At 38.2% G+C, this 16,971-nt stretch overlaps 1 protein-coding gene across 2 annotated transcripts in view; it reads right to left on the bottom strand.

Moving 5' to 3' along the window:
• NAV3 (neuron navigator 3) overlaps positions 1–16,971 on the bottom strand; it is a 227,241-nt gene that overhangs the window by 55,999 nt on the left and 154,271 nt on the right. For both annotated transcript variants that reach the window (XM_070947671.1, XM_070947672.1), the window contains exons 13-16: positions 13,466–13,604; positions 12,228–12,504; positions 10,926–11,634; positions 3,071–3,559 (exon numbers count right to left, since the gene is read on the bottom strand). In XM_070947671.1, the coding sequence (XP_070803772.1) occupies positions 3,071–3,559; positions 10,926–11,634; positions 12,228–12,504; positions 13,466–13,604 (1,614 nt within the window). The remainder of the gene's footprint in view (positions 1–3,070; positions 3,560–10,925; positions 11,635–12,227; positions 12,505–13,465; positions 13,605–16,971) is intronic.

Below are 16,971 nucleotides of genomic sequence, written 5' to 3'. Positions count from 1 at the left end.
ACATAAAAACCTGTAGAAAGAGGAAAACCTGCAGAGATGCCAGGACAATTCTCTGTAACAAAACCTAGGAGAAAGAGCCTATTTAAGATCTGAAAGGAGATAGATCACAACCCTGATCACTAGGCCTGGCTGATTGAAATAAACTTTTAATTAAATAAGTTTGCTACATTGGAAATATCTTTTACAAAGTCAAAGGAATGGGTCACAAACAATTAATTGTGTCCATATGTTTTGAAGATGCATCTTATGTTCATTATGCTGAAATGGACATAAAAGGGATACAACTAAAACAAAATTCCTTTTTCGTTGATTGGATATGATAGGAATATGACCAATTATTAAAAATATTCACTACAGCATCTTATTGGTTTATTTATTTAACAAATTTACATAGCTGCGCAACTCACAAAACATGACTTGGGATTGCAATTTCTTAGTAAAAGGTAAATCAAACAGTTTCAGTAAATGATGAATGATTGCACCATATTGCACCAGATATGTCAGCAATACAACTGAATATTAAAAAAATTTACTAGAGTGTAATAGTAATAATTTATTACACTATGGAAAATATTTTAAATATTCAGTTGCATTCCTGATATATCTGGTTAGGAAAAAAAACCCTACACAATTAAATAATTGTTTTCTATGTGCATAAGTATTCAGTCCAATATAATTGTCATCCATTTGCTGAATACTGAAGTATTCCAGCCTGGAGCAGAAGAGAAAATTGTTTTTTTCCTAGTATGTCTTCAGAGATGTCTATGAGAAATATTGCAGCCTGTGCTGGACAGCAGGCCTGAGGAGAGTGAGGTGCAGCCAGTATATTGTTCTGGAGCCCATGGAGCTCAAAGGGGGCCCATGAAGGGCGAAATTTTTTAAAAATTTTACAAAACCAAATTTTTAAAAAGAAAAAAAACAATACTGGATATATACTTCATACTCTATACTTTCTGTGTATAGCAAAACTGCCTTGCAGCCTTGTTTGACATAACCTTTATTAATCTGAAACTCAGTGAACAATTATTTATGTAATTTATTGAATTTTAATTCCATTACTTATTTATTTAAGTTTGCAAGTTTAGTTTCATTTCATTTATGAATATATTTTATATTTCATTTCAGTTTATGAATGGTTATGAAATGTCATCTCAAAAATCTGAAGCTCAAAAATGCAAGGAAAAACATGGTGTTATTAATAAAAGGGGCTGACAATCACTTTATCAATTTAGCATTAAATGCAAAACAAGCAAAACTAACCAAAATGAAACTTTAAATTCAGAACAATGTATGACAAGTAAAGAACCGAAACAAAGATCGGAATCTCATGAGGCCAGTTTGGATTTTCAGGAAACATCAGATCAAGTAAATTCTCAATTTAAAGATTTAGAGAAACAATTGAATGTTAGTGATGAGAATACTTCACTGTCTACAGAATCTGGGCATGGCAGACAAAGTGAAGAGAAGAGTAGGTCAAATACTGGAATTGATATTGGACTTCTTATAACAGATGTGCCTTCTCAATTGGATATAGAAAACTATGTTATTAAAAGTCATACTGGCTTTCTAAAATATTTCCCAAAGATATAGATAACTATATAGATAATATAGATAACAGGCTTTTCCCGAGAGTATTCTAACATTTAGAAGTTTAAATGGTGAAAAACATGACCGAGAAAGCTTGTCTGAAGTTTCTGACGTTTGTCAGAAAGCTTGTCTGAAGTTAATATATTTGCAAGTATGTTTGCATGTAATTAATAAATGTAGAATTATTGATTTATGTGTGAGGGAGGCCATATTAGTCTTGTTCCAGCACTTAATAATCCTCTCGGCAGCCCTACTGGACAGCTTATGCAGCTGTTGCTGTGGATCTGTGTTACTTTATGCTGCTTGCTTCATTGTTCTTTCATATTTGTGAAGACAACTATAGCATAAATCTACAAACACAATCAATAGTCTGAAAAATAGAGGTATTCCAAGAAGAAACAAAGCAATGGTGTATGCATGTACACACACACACACACAAATTCATGCAACATAGTACATGGGACATAGAAATACTGTGAAGTGAAGTACTGAGTACATAGTACATAGTTTCATGATGACTCTAGTGTGAACTCATATTTGCCAAGAACACATCAATTTGTTTTGGACTCACAAAGACTTGACACAAGTTATTCGCTTCTTAGCACAATCACAAGAAGATGTCTAAAAGGTCTCCTACTATATTAATTCTTAACCGTGTTTACTTTCAAACAAACCATTTAAATATTATATTTAGCATTTCCCAAGCTGGTCTCTTCCAATCAACTATACACAAAAGGCTAAATCACCCTGCTTGACTAGAACTGACAAGAGATTTGCAATTCAATGCTTCTAAATGTCATGAGTGAGAGAAGGTTGTTGAACTTTATGAAACTGAATTGCTCACATATTGATCTTTCCATACAAATTTATTATATACTTCTTTTCATAAAAATAAATATTAAAGTGTTTTATAGTTAAAACTTTCACATATAAGATTAACACTATTCATAGTTAAAGTTAAACAATTTTGAGCTTTGGGCAGTGTGTAATTATCTTAAAAGGAAACTTTCTAGAGAAATCTTCAGAGAGGAAGAAATAAATTAATGTATATCATGCTGCCCCAGAAGATAACCATTTTATAGCTTCTGCCCAAATTCCAAGCACTAATATAAAGTAAGCTATAATTTATTAAGCACAATTATACTGTTACATATAATATACAGTACATTGGCCTGGTTAAACTACTTGATTATCCTCTTTTTGCAATTTTGAGAATGATCTAAGCAAATGAAGGAACACATAAGAATCACTATTTTGAACCCATAGTGACTATTAATTTTATTAATGTCATCACTATTTTCTAAATGTTTCCCAAGTATCTTAATTTCAAACAGTCATAATTTAATAAATTCTGTAGAAGGAATCTATTGAATGAAATAAAGAATTCTTAGACTTTTTTCAATCCTTAGTTTTTCAGAGTTTCCCCCCACCCCCAAGATCAGGTATGATTCTCTCTCTCTCTCTCTCTTTATGATTAACTCACCTTTCTGAAAGAGTAGATCTGACACTGCCCGTCCTCATGAGCAGGCTCTGAACCTCTTGAGTGCTTGTGGTCAATCCAGAGAGGGAGCCATGATGACTAAGAGGAAGATCAATAGATTCAGAGCTGGTGTGAAGGCTAGTCATTGACTGGTAACTTGGTGTATCCTTACTACCAGCAGAAGAACTACTCAGGTTTGCAGCCCACACAAGACCACCTGATGTGAAAGAATGTGCTGAGGCTGGACTTGAAGCCAAGGAGTGACTTAGGCCTACAACATCTGTATTTAAGTCCGAGGGCTTATTGAAGAGGGGGCTACTGCTTCCACTCTGCCCACCTGCACTGCCCATGCTACCTGTACCTGAAGATGGAGATTCCAGACTGCCTTGCCGAGCTAATGTGGTACTAGAGCTGGGCATGGCAGATGTAGATTTCACGCCTTCTGTATTTGGTGCAGTGGCAGCTTTGCCACTGGCTTTGGCACCAAACAACCTAGAAGCAAACCAACAACCTAAATGTTAGAAACCAAAGCTTCACATCATAATATCTGGAATATCAGCACAAGTTACTTTTACATTTCTCACAAGGAAAACCATTTTGACTATTCATTATTAGATGTCATTTAAAAAATAATAATTCATTTAAACTTTGTCTTTTAAGAAATATGGATCTTCTTATAGAGATAATAAAATCAACAATTGTTCTTTATGTAGATGCCTAAAAAGATTAAATGTTCATCAAAGCTTAACAAGTATTTCAAAAGCTTAATCAGAAGATATTTTAATAATTAAAGTATTATAGCATGATTATGGACAGCCACCAAATCAATATTTTTCTCAAATCTGAAATTAAGTGCAAAATGCTAATTTCAGTTTCTTTCCATATGTACCTATGTATATGTATGAAAGTTCATTTTTATTTATCTCATTAAATTTATTCTCCAAGCCCACTCCAGTAGTCTCCAGCAGAATAAAATAGATTTCTTTTGTGAACTGCAGAAAATTGCATTTCTAAAAGATCTAAAACAGTCTGCCCTTCTATAAATTCTGCAGGAAGGCTTTTCTAAATTTAGTTTATTGAATGGTAATGAAAAACAATATACATAATATTTATTTATACTATAATAAAAGCCATGGTGGTAAACAATTTCTAAGTAAAATGTTGTATTGGTGACTGGCCACAAGAGGGTAGTCCCAGCTTTCTTTCAAGATTATTGAGTGTTTTTGATAGAACAATTTGTCCTGCTAACTTGAGTCAGGCTTTAATATCCAGAGATTGCCAATATGATTTAAAATTTTCATTCTTATTTTTAGAGAACATTTCTGATGAAAATACTGTCATTTCAAAAATCTCCAAATCAAGGTTGCATATTTTTGCACAATTTGCAACATAATAGAATGATTAAAGATAAGGAACATCATACTTAGATAACTCAGGCATCTGCCCTGGTTTCTACAAAACTCTCTCCCTAACTTACTAATATATGCTTTTAAAAAAATACATTCGTTTTCTTAAAAGAGAAGTTAATAGGATGAAAGCAGTATGCTTTCTTTGTGTGCCCCATCTAGATTAATAGGGCTTCTCAGAAAATAAAAAGTGTGGTTCAATGCAGTTCAGCCCTTTCTTTGGAAGTTGGTGCATATGTCCAGAAAAAAAGTAAGAAATAGAAATGTTTGGGTGACAGCAAGTATCTTCGACTTTGGCATCCAATAAAATGATACAATAACAATTATGTCTAACTGTAATTAGACATAAAGCTTCTTATGAAGCATTTTTGTGACTGTATCTATGGCATATTGTAAAATGTATAATTTGTCTTTCATTGTGTATCTAATAAGATATTTAAAAGATAATTTATAATCCATAAATATAAAGAGATATTTATTTTTTAATGAACATTCATCCACTAGTTAGCTATTATGCAGTTTTGAAATTACAACCCTACCACATATGGGATCCTTACTACTATGCTATTTCTAGTCAGTTATCAGCCACCCAGAGGCAAGTAAAAACAGGCTTCCACTTATATTTTCTTGAATAGATAACTATTCTGTAGACTTCGCCAATTAAATTATGTTGATACAGGTCTTCTCCTGTCCTGCTAGGCATTCTGACTGGCAACAGCTGTTTATAATTAGATTTAGACACTCTTTTATATTTTTCTGCCCACTGAACATTTGATGAGCATTTCTTAGCTTCCAAAAAGAGAAAATTGATTGCAACCATTTGTAGATGTCAGACCAACTTTCAACCTAACTGGAAGTTCCAAAATTATTTTGTTAGTCAACATTTCATTTTAAATGTTGTAGAGATATAAGTTGGGAGACAGACATAGTTTCACTCCCTCTGAAAGGAAGATGGGTATATTCAAACTTGATGAATAAGTGGCATGCTGCGAAGAGGAGGTTGAGGGGCTTTTTATTTAATTTTTTAGCCAAAATTTTAAGGGGTTCCGGGAGGGGGGTGGGTTATGGACCTGGGGGGGTCCTTAAAGATCAGCGAGTTAAGTCAGTCGGACGGTTGCGGGGGGGAGCGGGGAGGGGGGGCCAGACGGGGTATGGAGGGGCGAGGGTCATTGTGTCACCGTGGTGGTTGGGAGGGGTAGGGGTAGTGGGAGCAGAGGGCGTTATGACATCACGGGGACATGTCCCTGCTGCTTGCAGGTGGTGCCATGCCCCGGCCCTCTTAGCTCTACCTGCTCCCCTGGGGGGTTGGGAGTGCAGAATCCGGGACTCCAGCTGGTGTATGTTAATGCCAGGTCCATTGTGAATAAGGCCCCCCTCATGCGTGATCTGATCAACGAGGGGGGCGCGGATCTGGCTTACATTACAGAGACCTGGTTGGGACCAGAGGGAGGGGTTCCTCTCTCTGATTTATGTCCACCAGATTTCCATGTGCTACACCAGCTGCAACTTCACAGAAGGGGTGGGGGAGTGGCAGTTGTCATTAGGGAAAGTCTTAAGCCTAGGGAGGTCACTGTCCCTCAGATAGGCAGGTGTGAATCACTACTGTTGAAATGGAACCCTGGGGTACAGTCGGGTCTGTTGATTACATACCTGTCTCCCAGCTGCGTATCCTCAGCCCTGCCCTCACTGCTTGAAATCTTAGCCGAACTGACGGTTGAGCTCCCCAACTTGATAGTTGTGGGAGATTTTAATCTCCCGTCAGCTGGCGAGACATCTGAGCTGGTTCGGGAGTTCATGGCCTCCATGATGGCCATGGACCTGACCTGTACAGGGCCCAACTCACAATGGTGGACACACACTTGACCTGATTTTTATCTCTGGGCAGTGGATTAATGCTCGGGGTAGGGGAGTACTTTCCATTCAACCCCTGTCATGGACCGACCATTCCCTCCTTAAGCTAGACTTTCTATCCACCAACCTTCACTGGGAGGTGGAACTGACTCGTTGGTTCCGCCCCAGGTGCCTGATGGACCCTGATAGGTTCATGATGGAGCTTGGGACTTTTCCCACATACCTATCCCCCGATTCGCCAGAGACCTTTGTGGACGCCTGGGAACGGGCTGCCGCCGGGGCACTGAATCGAATCGCCCCTTTGCGGCCTCTCCTCCGACAGGGATCCTGGGTAGCTCCATCGTTTTCCATGGAGCTTAGGGAGATGAAGCGTCAGAAGAGACGCCTAGAGGGCTGTTGGAGATCTTCCCATTCCGAATCTGATCGAACACAGTTAAGAACCTATATTAGGTCTTATCTTGTGGTGATGGAAGCGGCGAAACGTGATTATTTCACTGCTCTCATTTTGTCTGCAGAAAATCGCCCAGCAGCCTTGTTCCAAGGGACCCACTCTTCTTAATCAGGGAGCGAGGGAGGACCCCTTGCAAGGCAGTGCTGGGGATTTTGTTCAATTTCTGCAAGACAAAATCGCTTAGATCTGGACGTGTTTAGACTCTGACTGGGCAGGGTCTGACGAGGAGCAAGTCTTGAAGGCAACATCTGGGTTGACTTTGACCCTGTATCCATAGATGAAGTGGATAGGATTGTTGGAAGATTGGGGGCCTCAACGTGTTTGTTGGATCTGTGTCCCTCCTGGCTTGTTGCGGCAACCAGAGAGGTGACTGGAGACTAGATCCAGGCGATTGTCAATGCTTCGTTGAGGGATGGGGTCTTCCCTGCCATACTTAAGGAGGCGTTGGTTCGACCCCTTCTCAAGAAGCCTGCCCTGGACCCAGCCTCCTTGAACAATTTTCATCCCATCTCCAACCTTCGCTTTATAACGAAGGTTGTTGAGTCCGTGGTGGCACACCAACTTCCACAATTCCTGGAGGAAACGGATTATCTAGACCCGTACCAATCGGCCTTCAGGCGCGGACACAGCACTGAAATGGCATTGGTCGCCCTGGTGAATGATTTCTGGCGGGCCAGGGATAGGGGTTATTCCTGAGAGGTCCTACTTGACCTCTCAGCGGCTTTTGATACCATCGACCATGGTATCCTACTGCGATGACTCGGGGGGTTGGGTGTGGGGGGGCACTGTTTTACAGTGGTTCTCCTTCTACTTCTCAGGTTGCACACAATTTGTCTGGGCAGGGGGACAGATTTATTTATTTAGTGTATGGTTGGTCACACACAGTATTAAAACACTTCATTTTTACAGGTTAAAAACAATTAAAACAATAAAAAACAGTAAGAAAACCTAAAAGGAAAACAGAAATAACATTTCAAAGTTTAATGTTGAGTTTGGAGATCCAGTCAGGGGGACAGAGATCCTCCCCAAGACCCCTCATTTGTGGGGTGCCTCAGGGATCGGTTCTCTCCCCCTTGCTCTTTAACATCTATATGAAGCCGCTGGGTGAGATCATTGGTAGTTTCAGGGTGAGGTATCAGCAATATGCTAATGATACCCAGCTTTACATCTCCACTCCGGACCAACCCAGGGATGCCCTTTCCGTGATGTCTAAGTGCCTGGAGGCAGTACAGGTCTGGATGGGTAGGAACAGGCTCAAACTCAACCCCTCCAAGACGGAGTGGCTGTGGATGCCGGCATCCCCTGATCTAGTGACCCCATCACTCTTGATGGGAGTGGAGTTGCTTACTCCCTCTGAAAGGGTTCGCAATCTTGGCATCGTCCTGGATTTGCGGCTGTCCTTAGTTGACCACCTGACGTCCGTGACCAGGGGGGCTTTTGTGCAGGATCACTTGGTGTGCCAGTTGTGACCTTTCCTAGATAGGGATGCCTTCCGTACAGTCACTCATGCTCTCGTTATGTCTCGTCTGGACTATTGCAATGCCCTCTACATGGGGCTGCCCTTGGGGTGCACCTGGAGGCTCCAGCTGGTCCAGAATGCGGCCGCACGGGTTGTTACGGGAGCTTCCCGTTACTCCCATGTTACATCTCTCCTGTGCGAGCTGCACTGGTTGCCGGTGGTCCTTCGGATCCGCTTTAAGGTGCTGGTACTCACCTATAAAGCCCTTCATGGCATGGGCCCTAGGTACTTGTAGGACCACCTCCTACTGGCCTCCTACTGGCAGTCCTATGTGAGCCCAGTGCGCTCACATAGGACTGCCCTCCTCCAGGTGCCATCGGCCAGACAATGTTGCCTGTTGGCGCCCAGGATGAGGGCATTCTCTGTGGCTGCACCGACCCTCTGGAACGAGTTACCTACTGGGCTCCGGAGGGCCCCCGACCTCCTCTCTTTCCCCAGTGACCTGAAGACGTGGCTTTTTCAACAAATCTCCTGATCTGTTGGGGGTTTTAGTTTTAATGGTTGGGGATTTTAATTGGATTATTTTAGTATTCATTTTACTGTCTAGTTGTTTTATTGTTGTGAGCCACCCCAAGTCCTTCGGGAGAAGGGTGGCATATAAGTATGATAAAAAAATAAAATAAAATAAAATAAAATAAAATAAAATAAAATAAAATAAAATAAAATAAAATAAAATAAAATAATAAAATAAAATAAAATAAAATAAAATAAAATAAAATAAAATAAAATAAAATAAAATAAAATAAAATAAAATAAAATAAAATAAAATAAAATAAAATAAAATAAAATATACTACCACCTATTACAATACTAGACAACACAGTATCAACAGTAGAGACTTTCAAGTTTCTAGGTTCTATCATATCTCAAGCCTTAAAATGAACACCTAACATCAAAATCATGAAAAAAGCACAACAAAGAATGTTCTTTCTGTGCCAACTCAGAAAACTAAAACTGCCCAAACTGCTGATTCAGTTCTATAGAGGAATTACTGAGTCTGTCATCTGCATCTCTATAACTAACTGGTTTGGCTCTGAAACCAACTTCTACCCTCAAAACGACACTATAGGGCACTGCACACCAGAACAACTAAACACGAGGACAGTTTTTTCCCAAATGCCATAACTCTGCTAAACAACTAATTCCCACAACACTGTCAAATTATTTACTAAGCCTGTATTACTATTATTCTTCTCATCCTTCCTAGTACCTAACTCTTGCCACTTATGACTATAACCATGTTGCTTGTATCTTTACAATTTATATTGTTTTATTTGTTTTCTAGTATGATTTGGTTGCTTATTAGTAACCTATGACAATCACTAAAAGTTGTGTCTTATGATTCTTGATGAATGTATTTTATTTTTCTTTATGTACACTGAAAGCATATGCACCAAATTCCTTGTGTGTCTAATCACACTTGGCCAATAAAGAATAAGAAAGAAAGAAAGAAAGAAAGAAAGAAAGAAAGAAAGAAAGAAAGAAAGAAAGAAAGAAAGAAAGAAAGAAAGAAAGAAAGAAAGAAAGAAAGAAAGAAAGAAAGAAAGAAAGAAAGAAAGCTATTGACAGTTATATCGTCCACTCAGGTTCATAGTCACTGCTATGTTGTCTGGTAGAAATTGCAAAATCTAACTATGTATGAAGAATTACTTGTATCTGTCCTGCATCCACCCCCAACTGAGAACCCTAAATTCTAATATTGGAGGTGGGAACTGAGAAAAATTATAAAAAGCTCAGTGAAGCTTTTACCATCTCCATATGAATTGGACTACTATGTCCATCAACCATGACTAATGGCCATGATGGAAGCCCAAATGTTCCTAAATGGTGGGTAACAGTATTCAAGACATATTTCTTGATAATGGAAAAAGTTTTGTTGTTATCAAACAATTGGGAAAATGCAAAGGCTAAATATTAAACAGTTAGTAAAATTGCTAAATATAGCTTTTGTTAGGACTGTTGTTGGTTAATTGCCCAATGGATTGCTCTCTGTATGGCTTTGAAATACATACAAACACACACACACACACACATGTAGATATATACATGTATACGTATATGTATACATGTATATAACTACCATGTTCAATTTTTACTGGAGATTTTGCATTTTTGGGATACTGGTGTTGCATATTAGATGAAATGGCTTGTTGTAACTGAAGAAAGAAATGCAAGGAGCCTTGGTAGTACAGTGGTCTAAAGTACCCTGTTATTAAGAACAGCTGCCTGCAATTACTGCAGGTTTGAATCTCGCCAAGGCTCAAGGTTGACTCAGCCTTCCATCCTTTCTAAGGTAGGTAAATTGAGGACCCAGTTTGTGGGGGCAATAAGCTGACTTTGTATAAATATACAAAAGTATGAAGGCTATTGCTTAGCGCATTGTAAGCCGCCCTGAGTCTCCGGAGAAGGGCGGCATATAAATCAATTTTTTTAAAAAAAAAAAAAGGAGAAAGAGAGAGATTTGTATCTGCCTTTTCCTGGAAGTGTAAATCTATTGTGCTGTTGGAGCATGAAGTACCATAATCCTCCAAAAACCCAAAGGAAGCCAATTCCATATACTTATGGAATATCATCTCTTCTGAGAAGGGTAGAGAGGGCAAGAATCACAATTTTCACATAAAACATTTTTACCTTCTAAATGTAGGTGAGGCAATATCTGGGTATTTTGAACCTGGCTGTCTGAGACTTGATGTTCCACAGGCACTAGCTGAAGTTGGACTTGATTTGGGAGAACCAGACAAGGATACACTCTCAGAATCGGATATTGCCACTTTTTCCTTTTCTTTGTCCGTCTGGTTGATTGTTACAGGACTAGATCGTCCTGAGCCAATCTTTGTAGGTTCCCTCAGTTTGTTAGTGGCAGCAGCACCGGCAGACTTGCTGCTGACATTAGAGTCGATGCTGCTGGTGCTAGATCTGTGTCCACCTCGGCCAGGAATCCCACTTGTGCTTGATTTTGAAGGACGTGGTAAACTTCGATACTGCAAAGTGGTCTTTGAACTCATATGTAAGACACCATCTTCTTGATTCTGAGAACCATCTAGACTGGTCTTTCTCCCTGCATTTGATTTTCCACCAATGGCTGCAGATTTAGGCATCTTCCCCAAAGTTGCTGAGCCACTTGTTATGGTTGCTCCACTTGCAGTGATTATAGTTGAAGAGCTGACCCCAGTTTTCTTGAAACCAAAGGAACCTGTGGCTGTTGATCGGCCCATTCCAGAAGGAGGTTTTTTCCCTTCATCTCCACTGCTTTTTCCTGCATCTGAAGGGGAACGCTGGATGGAAGCTCCTTTCAGGGGAGTTTTTACTTTTTCAGAAGCTTTGGCATCATCTGTTTTTCCTAAAGAAGAGGACAATTGCTGCAGAAATCCATGTCTAATAGATTTCAGTTTTTCAGTAATACTGTAAATAAAGAGCAGAGCCCCATATGGCCATTCAAATGCTGCAAAACACCTCTTTTGAAGGATTTGCAAAGCACTTTCACCTTTCTCAAGGTGAAGGGTATAACTGGGCAGTAAACAACATGCCAGGGGGAAAGTTGAAGGCAGAACAAACTTTCTGTTTGAAGATATTCATAGGGAAATAGCCAGACACAATGAAGTCTTGACTCCTGAATGGAGAGGGAGACCCAATAATTGACGAGAAAGGATGAAATGAGAGTTCACTCTCATGGAAAACCAATCTACCCATCCCACAACTGCAAAGGAAATATGGCAATATTACACTCTATCATTATTCCCCACCAAATACTTCTGAATTATTGTCCAAGTGATTCAGTTATACAAGTTACCTGTGTAATAAATCTAATATTACAGTATTACTGGTTTTCTATACCCAGGAGCTAAACATGGAGTTTTCCCATCTATTGAGGTCAATTAAGGCAACTTAGGGAACTACTAGTCTTACATGAAACACTCTCAATGCCTTTCCTACCAGGTGTCTTGATAGTACTTCCTCCAGCTTTGTGCCTAGATGATGTTGCTCCCACTTGTGCAGTCATGCCTCTTCTCCAAGAGCCTGTCTGAGAAATGGGAAGAGGATTTTTTTGCCCTCCTTTCTCAGCCTCCTCAAGCAACCCAGGAGGATGGCTCCTCCACTTGCCACTGTTGTCAAGATTGCTCTCAAGATCTTCCTCTGGCTTCTTCAGTTCTTCACTGCTTCCCCAAGGTTCTCCATCAGTTACTGAACGTTTTTCAGAATCTGTCTTCAGCTACCGAAAATAAATATCATGGAATGAAATTAATAAAGTATTTTTTATTTCAATCAGTGCAATGTAGAGTACACATTATTTACTGAACGTCTTATCCTCAAAATGCTGATCACTCTACTTTGACTGGTATTTGGTATTTGTATAGCTAGTGCTAAGTACATTAACTTAGAGCAACTAATAATACATAACAAAAATTAATGCTGATTCTTGAGATTGTTTTCTTCATTACACCTAAGAATATGAGGATCATATATTTAATTAACGGGCAAGTTTCAGATTCAAATTGTGAAAGATTTTCAATTTGCCTACAAAACTGTCAATACTGCAATAAGTGGCTTGACAAGAATATGATTCTAAACTGACAGGCCATGTGATTGGGACTAAATGTGTTTACTTGGAGATTAGTTGTTATTTCACACTCTCTTTATAACCAAGAGTGTGATATGCTAAGAAAAGACTTGACTATATCTTTAACCCTCACTCTTGCCTCCATATGCAGCACAGAACTTTGCCTTGGGTTGTTGGCAACACCATGCTGTGATCAATAGAAAATGTAATCATGTCATTAAACTCCAGCAGTGTTTATGACTCTCCACAGGTCCTTGATCAGGAAATAGGTTATCTGTTTTTTTCTGCATAGAAAGATCAGGCCCAGAAGGTGTCCCTTTGTTGCTTTGATTCAATTAATTGTTTCATCATGGTTTTATGACATGGCTATACCAAAAGCTCTAATTATAACTATAACATGTCAGAAGAGATTTAGGAATACTATAATTACAACAAAGAAAACACAAAGAAAACCGAAGAAATAAACAAATGCCTCACCACTCCACCCCCAAACCACTCTAGTAAAGAATTTATGTGCTGAACAAGTATGTTAAGAAAAAGTGATAAAACATCCAAGTGGCTGTCTGGAATAAATATCCTACCCTAGACAGAAAATTAAGAATGTGAGACCTACATGGGTAGGTATATTCTTTCTTGAAGAAGCAGTACTGTTAGAATAAGAACTGACCGATGATGTAGTATTGAGGTCATCTGTGCTGATATTATCCAAAGTATCACTGAGGCCACTGCTAACGGAACTGCTATCATCCCAACTGTTGGAGATAAAAACAACAGAGGAATAAAAGGAATTGATATCTCATCTATTCTTCCCAGGAACTGAAATTCGCTGATGTCATTGATTTCATGGGTTGTTTACACATTAAAAATATTGCTAAATATGCTAAATATAAACTTTAGCAATCCACATATTGCTCAAAATGCTTTGATTGTAAATAATTTACTGAACTATGCAATTTCTATCTTTATCAAAAGTATAAAGGTCCACAGTAGGCTGATTTGTAGTTTGTTGGACTCATATTCTGTGAGGTACCATAAAAGCTGCATTAAATCAACCTTGGATTCTGGTTTAAATTTTATTCCAGTATTAGTTTAGATTATTTCAAGGGTTTCCCAGAAAATGGTATGGGTTAAGGTTAGGTTGATTATTCTTCAAGGAAATAAACACAAATCAAATAAGATTCAAAGAATATAAAACTGCACTACTTCGAGTCTTCTCAGAAAGAACATTGGAAGTGAAAATAATATCAATAGTAATAAATTATTTTCATTCCACTATAGTTCTCCTTTTTGCATTTTGCATGCAGTTTTCATGATATAAATTAATATAAATTAACACAGTGCTATTCAGTATCTTGCCACGTGTGTTTCAAGACCATATTTCATCTTGCTTTCTATGATCTTTTGACATTTGCCTAAAACTGGGAGGAATAGTTTTCAGCAATCCATAATCAAGGTAGACTTCTTCATAACCAGTGTTATTGTTGTTCATTGTCTATGGTAGTTTGTTGTGATGGGGGATTCAGGATTTAATAAAATCTAGAATTTCTCCACAAAAAAAAAAAAAAAGCACCACCCTATATGGCCATTGTTGCCTTTGGAATTCTTGATTGATGCTACAATACTCAAGGAGATACTTTTGAAGTCTATCTAAAAAGATGAACTGGCTCAGAATAAAGAGCAAGAATCTGATAAGCATTGATAAAAATATAGAAATAAATAAAATGCTAATAAATTTTAAAAAGGTGATGAAGTGAATGAATCACAGAACCTTAATCTAATCCACAAGGGAAAAAAAAGTTGTTGGCAGACATCCAAAGGTCTTTTTTCCAAAAGGTAACTGGACTTTCTTGAAGAAGTCTAATGTCTTTTGGAAAAGCACCTTTGGGACAACCATGACCTGGATGATTGAGAAACTCCACAGACATGTTGGCAGACATATATTTTCAGATTGTCAATCTGTATTGGACATAACTGAATTCTCTTTAAAAATCAGATTTGCTCCTGAATGCCCAGATGTAGTTAAGTCAGGAGTGCTTTTACACAGTTTAGACATAGGCCTTGGATAAGGTAGTATTGATAATCACTGAAGTCTTATGTTTGGACTATTACACTGAATCTATTGATTTGACCAGGCTTTCTATATCTCATGAATGTCACTGTATCAGCTAGATTAGGTGATGCTGTAAACCACCTGGAGTTGACTAAAGTTGGTAGTACATGGAAAAAATAAATGATATTCTGGTGACAATTAATAACATTAGAAAGAATAAACATATTTTTAGCTCTTCACCACCATTTTTTAAAAAGAGTGATACATGGAACAGAACCATCCCAGGGAAGAAAAGTATCAAAATAATGTTTAAATGCACTTTGGAAAATTGTCAGCATGGTCTTGAGTGAAAGAAGGGGAAAGGCAATCCTAGCCAAAACAATTGACAGCCACTCTTAATTGCTCCCAGCATCATTCTCTCCTATCATTCATGGAGGGCCTATTTGAGGAACCTTACTCAGATTTAAATAGTTTGTTTTGCATGTGATGTGCATATGAAAAATACTGCATGGATTTGTAATGGATTTCTATCTACTTTTACTGAACTGTATTAGTTTCCTACTATTGTTAGCTATCCTACAAATAAATAGCAACGGTGTTTTGGATATTGACTTCACGTTGTTCCCTCTACCTTCATTACAAACCATCTGCACTGGGTTCCAGACAATTGATTAGAAGAGTTAATTGTCTATTATACAGTTTTGAGAGGAAGTAGCATTTGCATGTAGACAATTCAGGCTTAGTATAGGTTGGGGGGCTTTTTAAAACTATTTTTTAATCGTGCACATTAGACATGCTTCTGGATAGTACCCAGCTGTTACTTGATAAATGGAGTCGAACTGGTGATCTTTTCAGGTGATTTGTATAGTCATAATTCAACATTTCAACAAACACTATACTATGCAATTTAATTGTACAATATAACTGTATGGCTCTGAACCAATTTTTCTTAACATGGCTAAGTTTGTTTTACTATTTGTAAAAAAATGTCACATCAATTGCACCAGTTTTATCATTACTGGCTTTTATTGTGGTTTTTACTTGTCATATATTTTTCTTTTGTTTCTGAGCTGGTATATAACTGCAATAAAGTATTTGACTGCCTTTCCATCTATCTATTTTGATGTATAGGGAAAAAAGGCTATTGCTCTTCCACCCAGCTGTTCCATGAAGAGTGAACTCTCTACAGCGTATTAAAAGAAACTGCATGCCACTAAGAAATGCTCATTAGAAATACTCTGACACGGCAAAACCCAATTATTTTAGGACTGTTGAACAGCTGCAGTTTTAAGGAAATCAACTTTGTGATTTTTTAAACTTTCCTGTTTAGAATCTTGTTTCTAATTCTGTGCACATGTCAAATGACAAGCATTGTTATGAAAATCTCTAAATTTTTGCTGTGAAATAAAATAATTGTCTGAAAGAAGAGTGTCATTTCCAAATTTAAAAATCATTCTTCAGCTTTTCCTGAAAATGAAACAATGAGTTTTAGCATTCTTTAGGATATGTATATTGGCATTCATACTATTCCCCATCCCCCAAATTCCTGAGCACAGTTAGCAGCATTGCAGTGCATCTAAAAAAGGGGCAGGAGGACTTGAGTTGTACAGATGGAGCCACCATCTTTCGTTCCTTCTTTCCCTTCCATCCAATTTCAAGGCCCCTTTGACTCCTTGATGACTCTGAGCAGCTTACAGATGAAACAATCCATAATTAAAAAGAGGTCATGGCAGACCACAAGAACATAATTGAGCATAATGAAATTAAAAGTCTTCTAAAAGATTATGGTGTGTCTGCCTAAACAGGAGCATCTAAGAGGAGCAAAAACAAAGATTGTTGACTTTATTTGCTTTTTTTTTTTTTTTTTTTTTTGGTAGCCCAACATTCCTGCAGCTGCTTTTCTCTCACCAGAAAAGACCTGGAAGGATGCAAGCAACCTTTCTTACTTTCAGGAAGAAAACAGCAACTGTGGTGTCCTTATGCACATTGCCCCAGCCTATTTTATACAAGATTGACAGAGCAGCATTTACTGCCATCATCAAAAGTCCTTAAGGCTGGCCCATCACTGA

The sequence above is a fragment of the Pituophis catenifer genome, unplaced genomic scaffold (genome assembly GCF_029215685.1).
Source record: "Pituophis catenifer annectens isolate HBS135680 unplaced genomic scaffold, rPitCat1.0.hap2 SCAF_7, whole genome shotgun sequence".
In the NCBI taxonomy this organism is placed as follows: Eukaryota; Metazoa; Chordata; class Lepidosauria; order Squamata; family Colubridae; genus Pituophis; species Pituophis catenifer.
The sequence above is the reverse complement of the archived record's forward strand: the minus strand, read 5'-3'. Positions and strand labels throughout refer to the sequence as shown.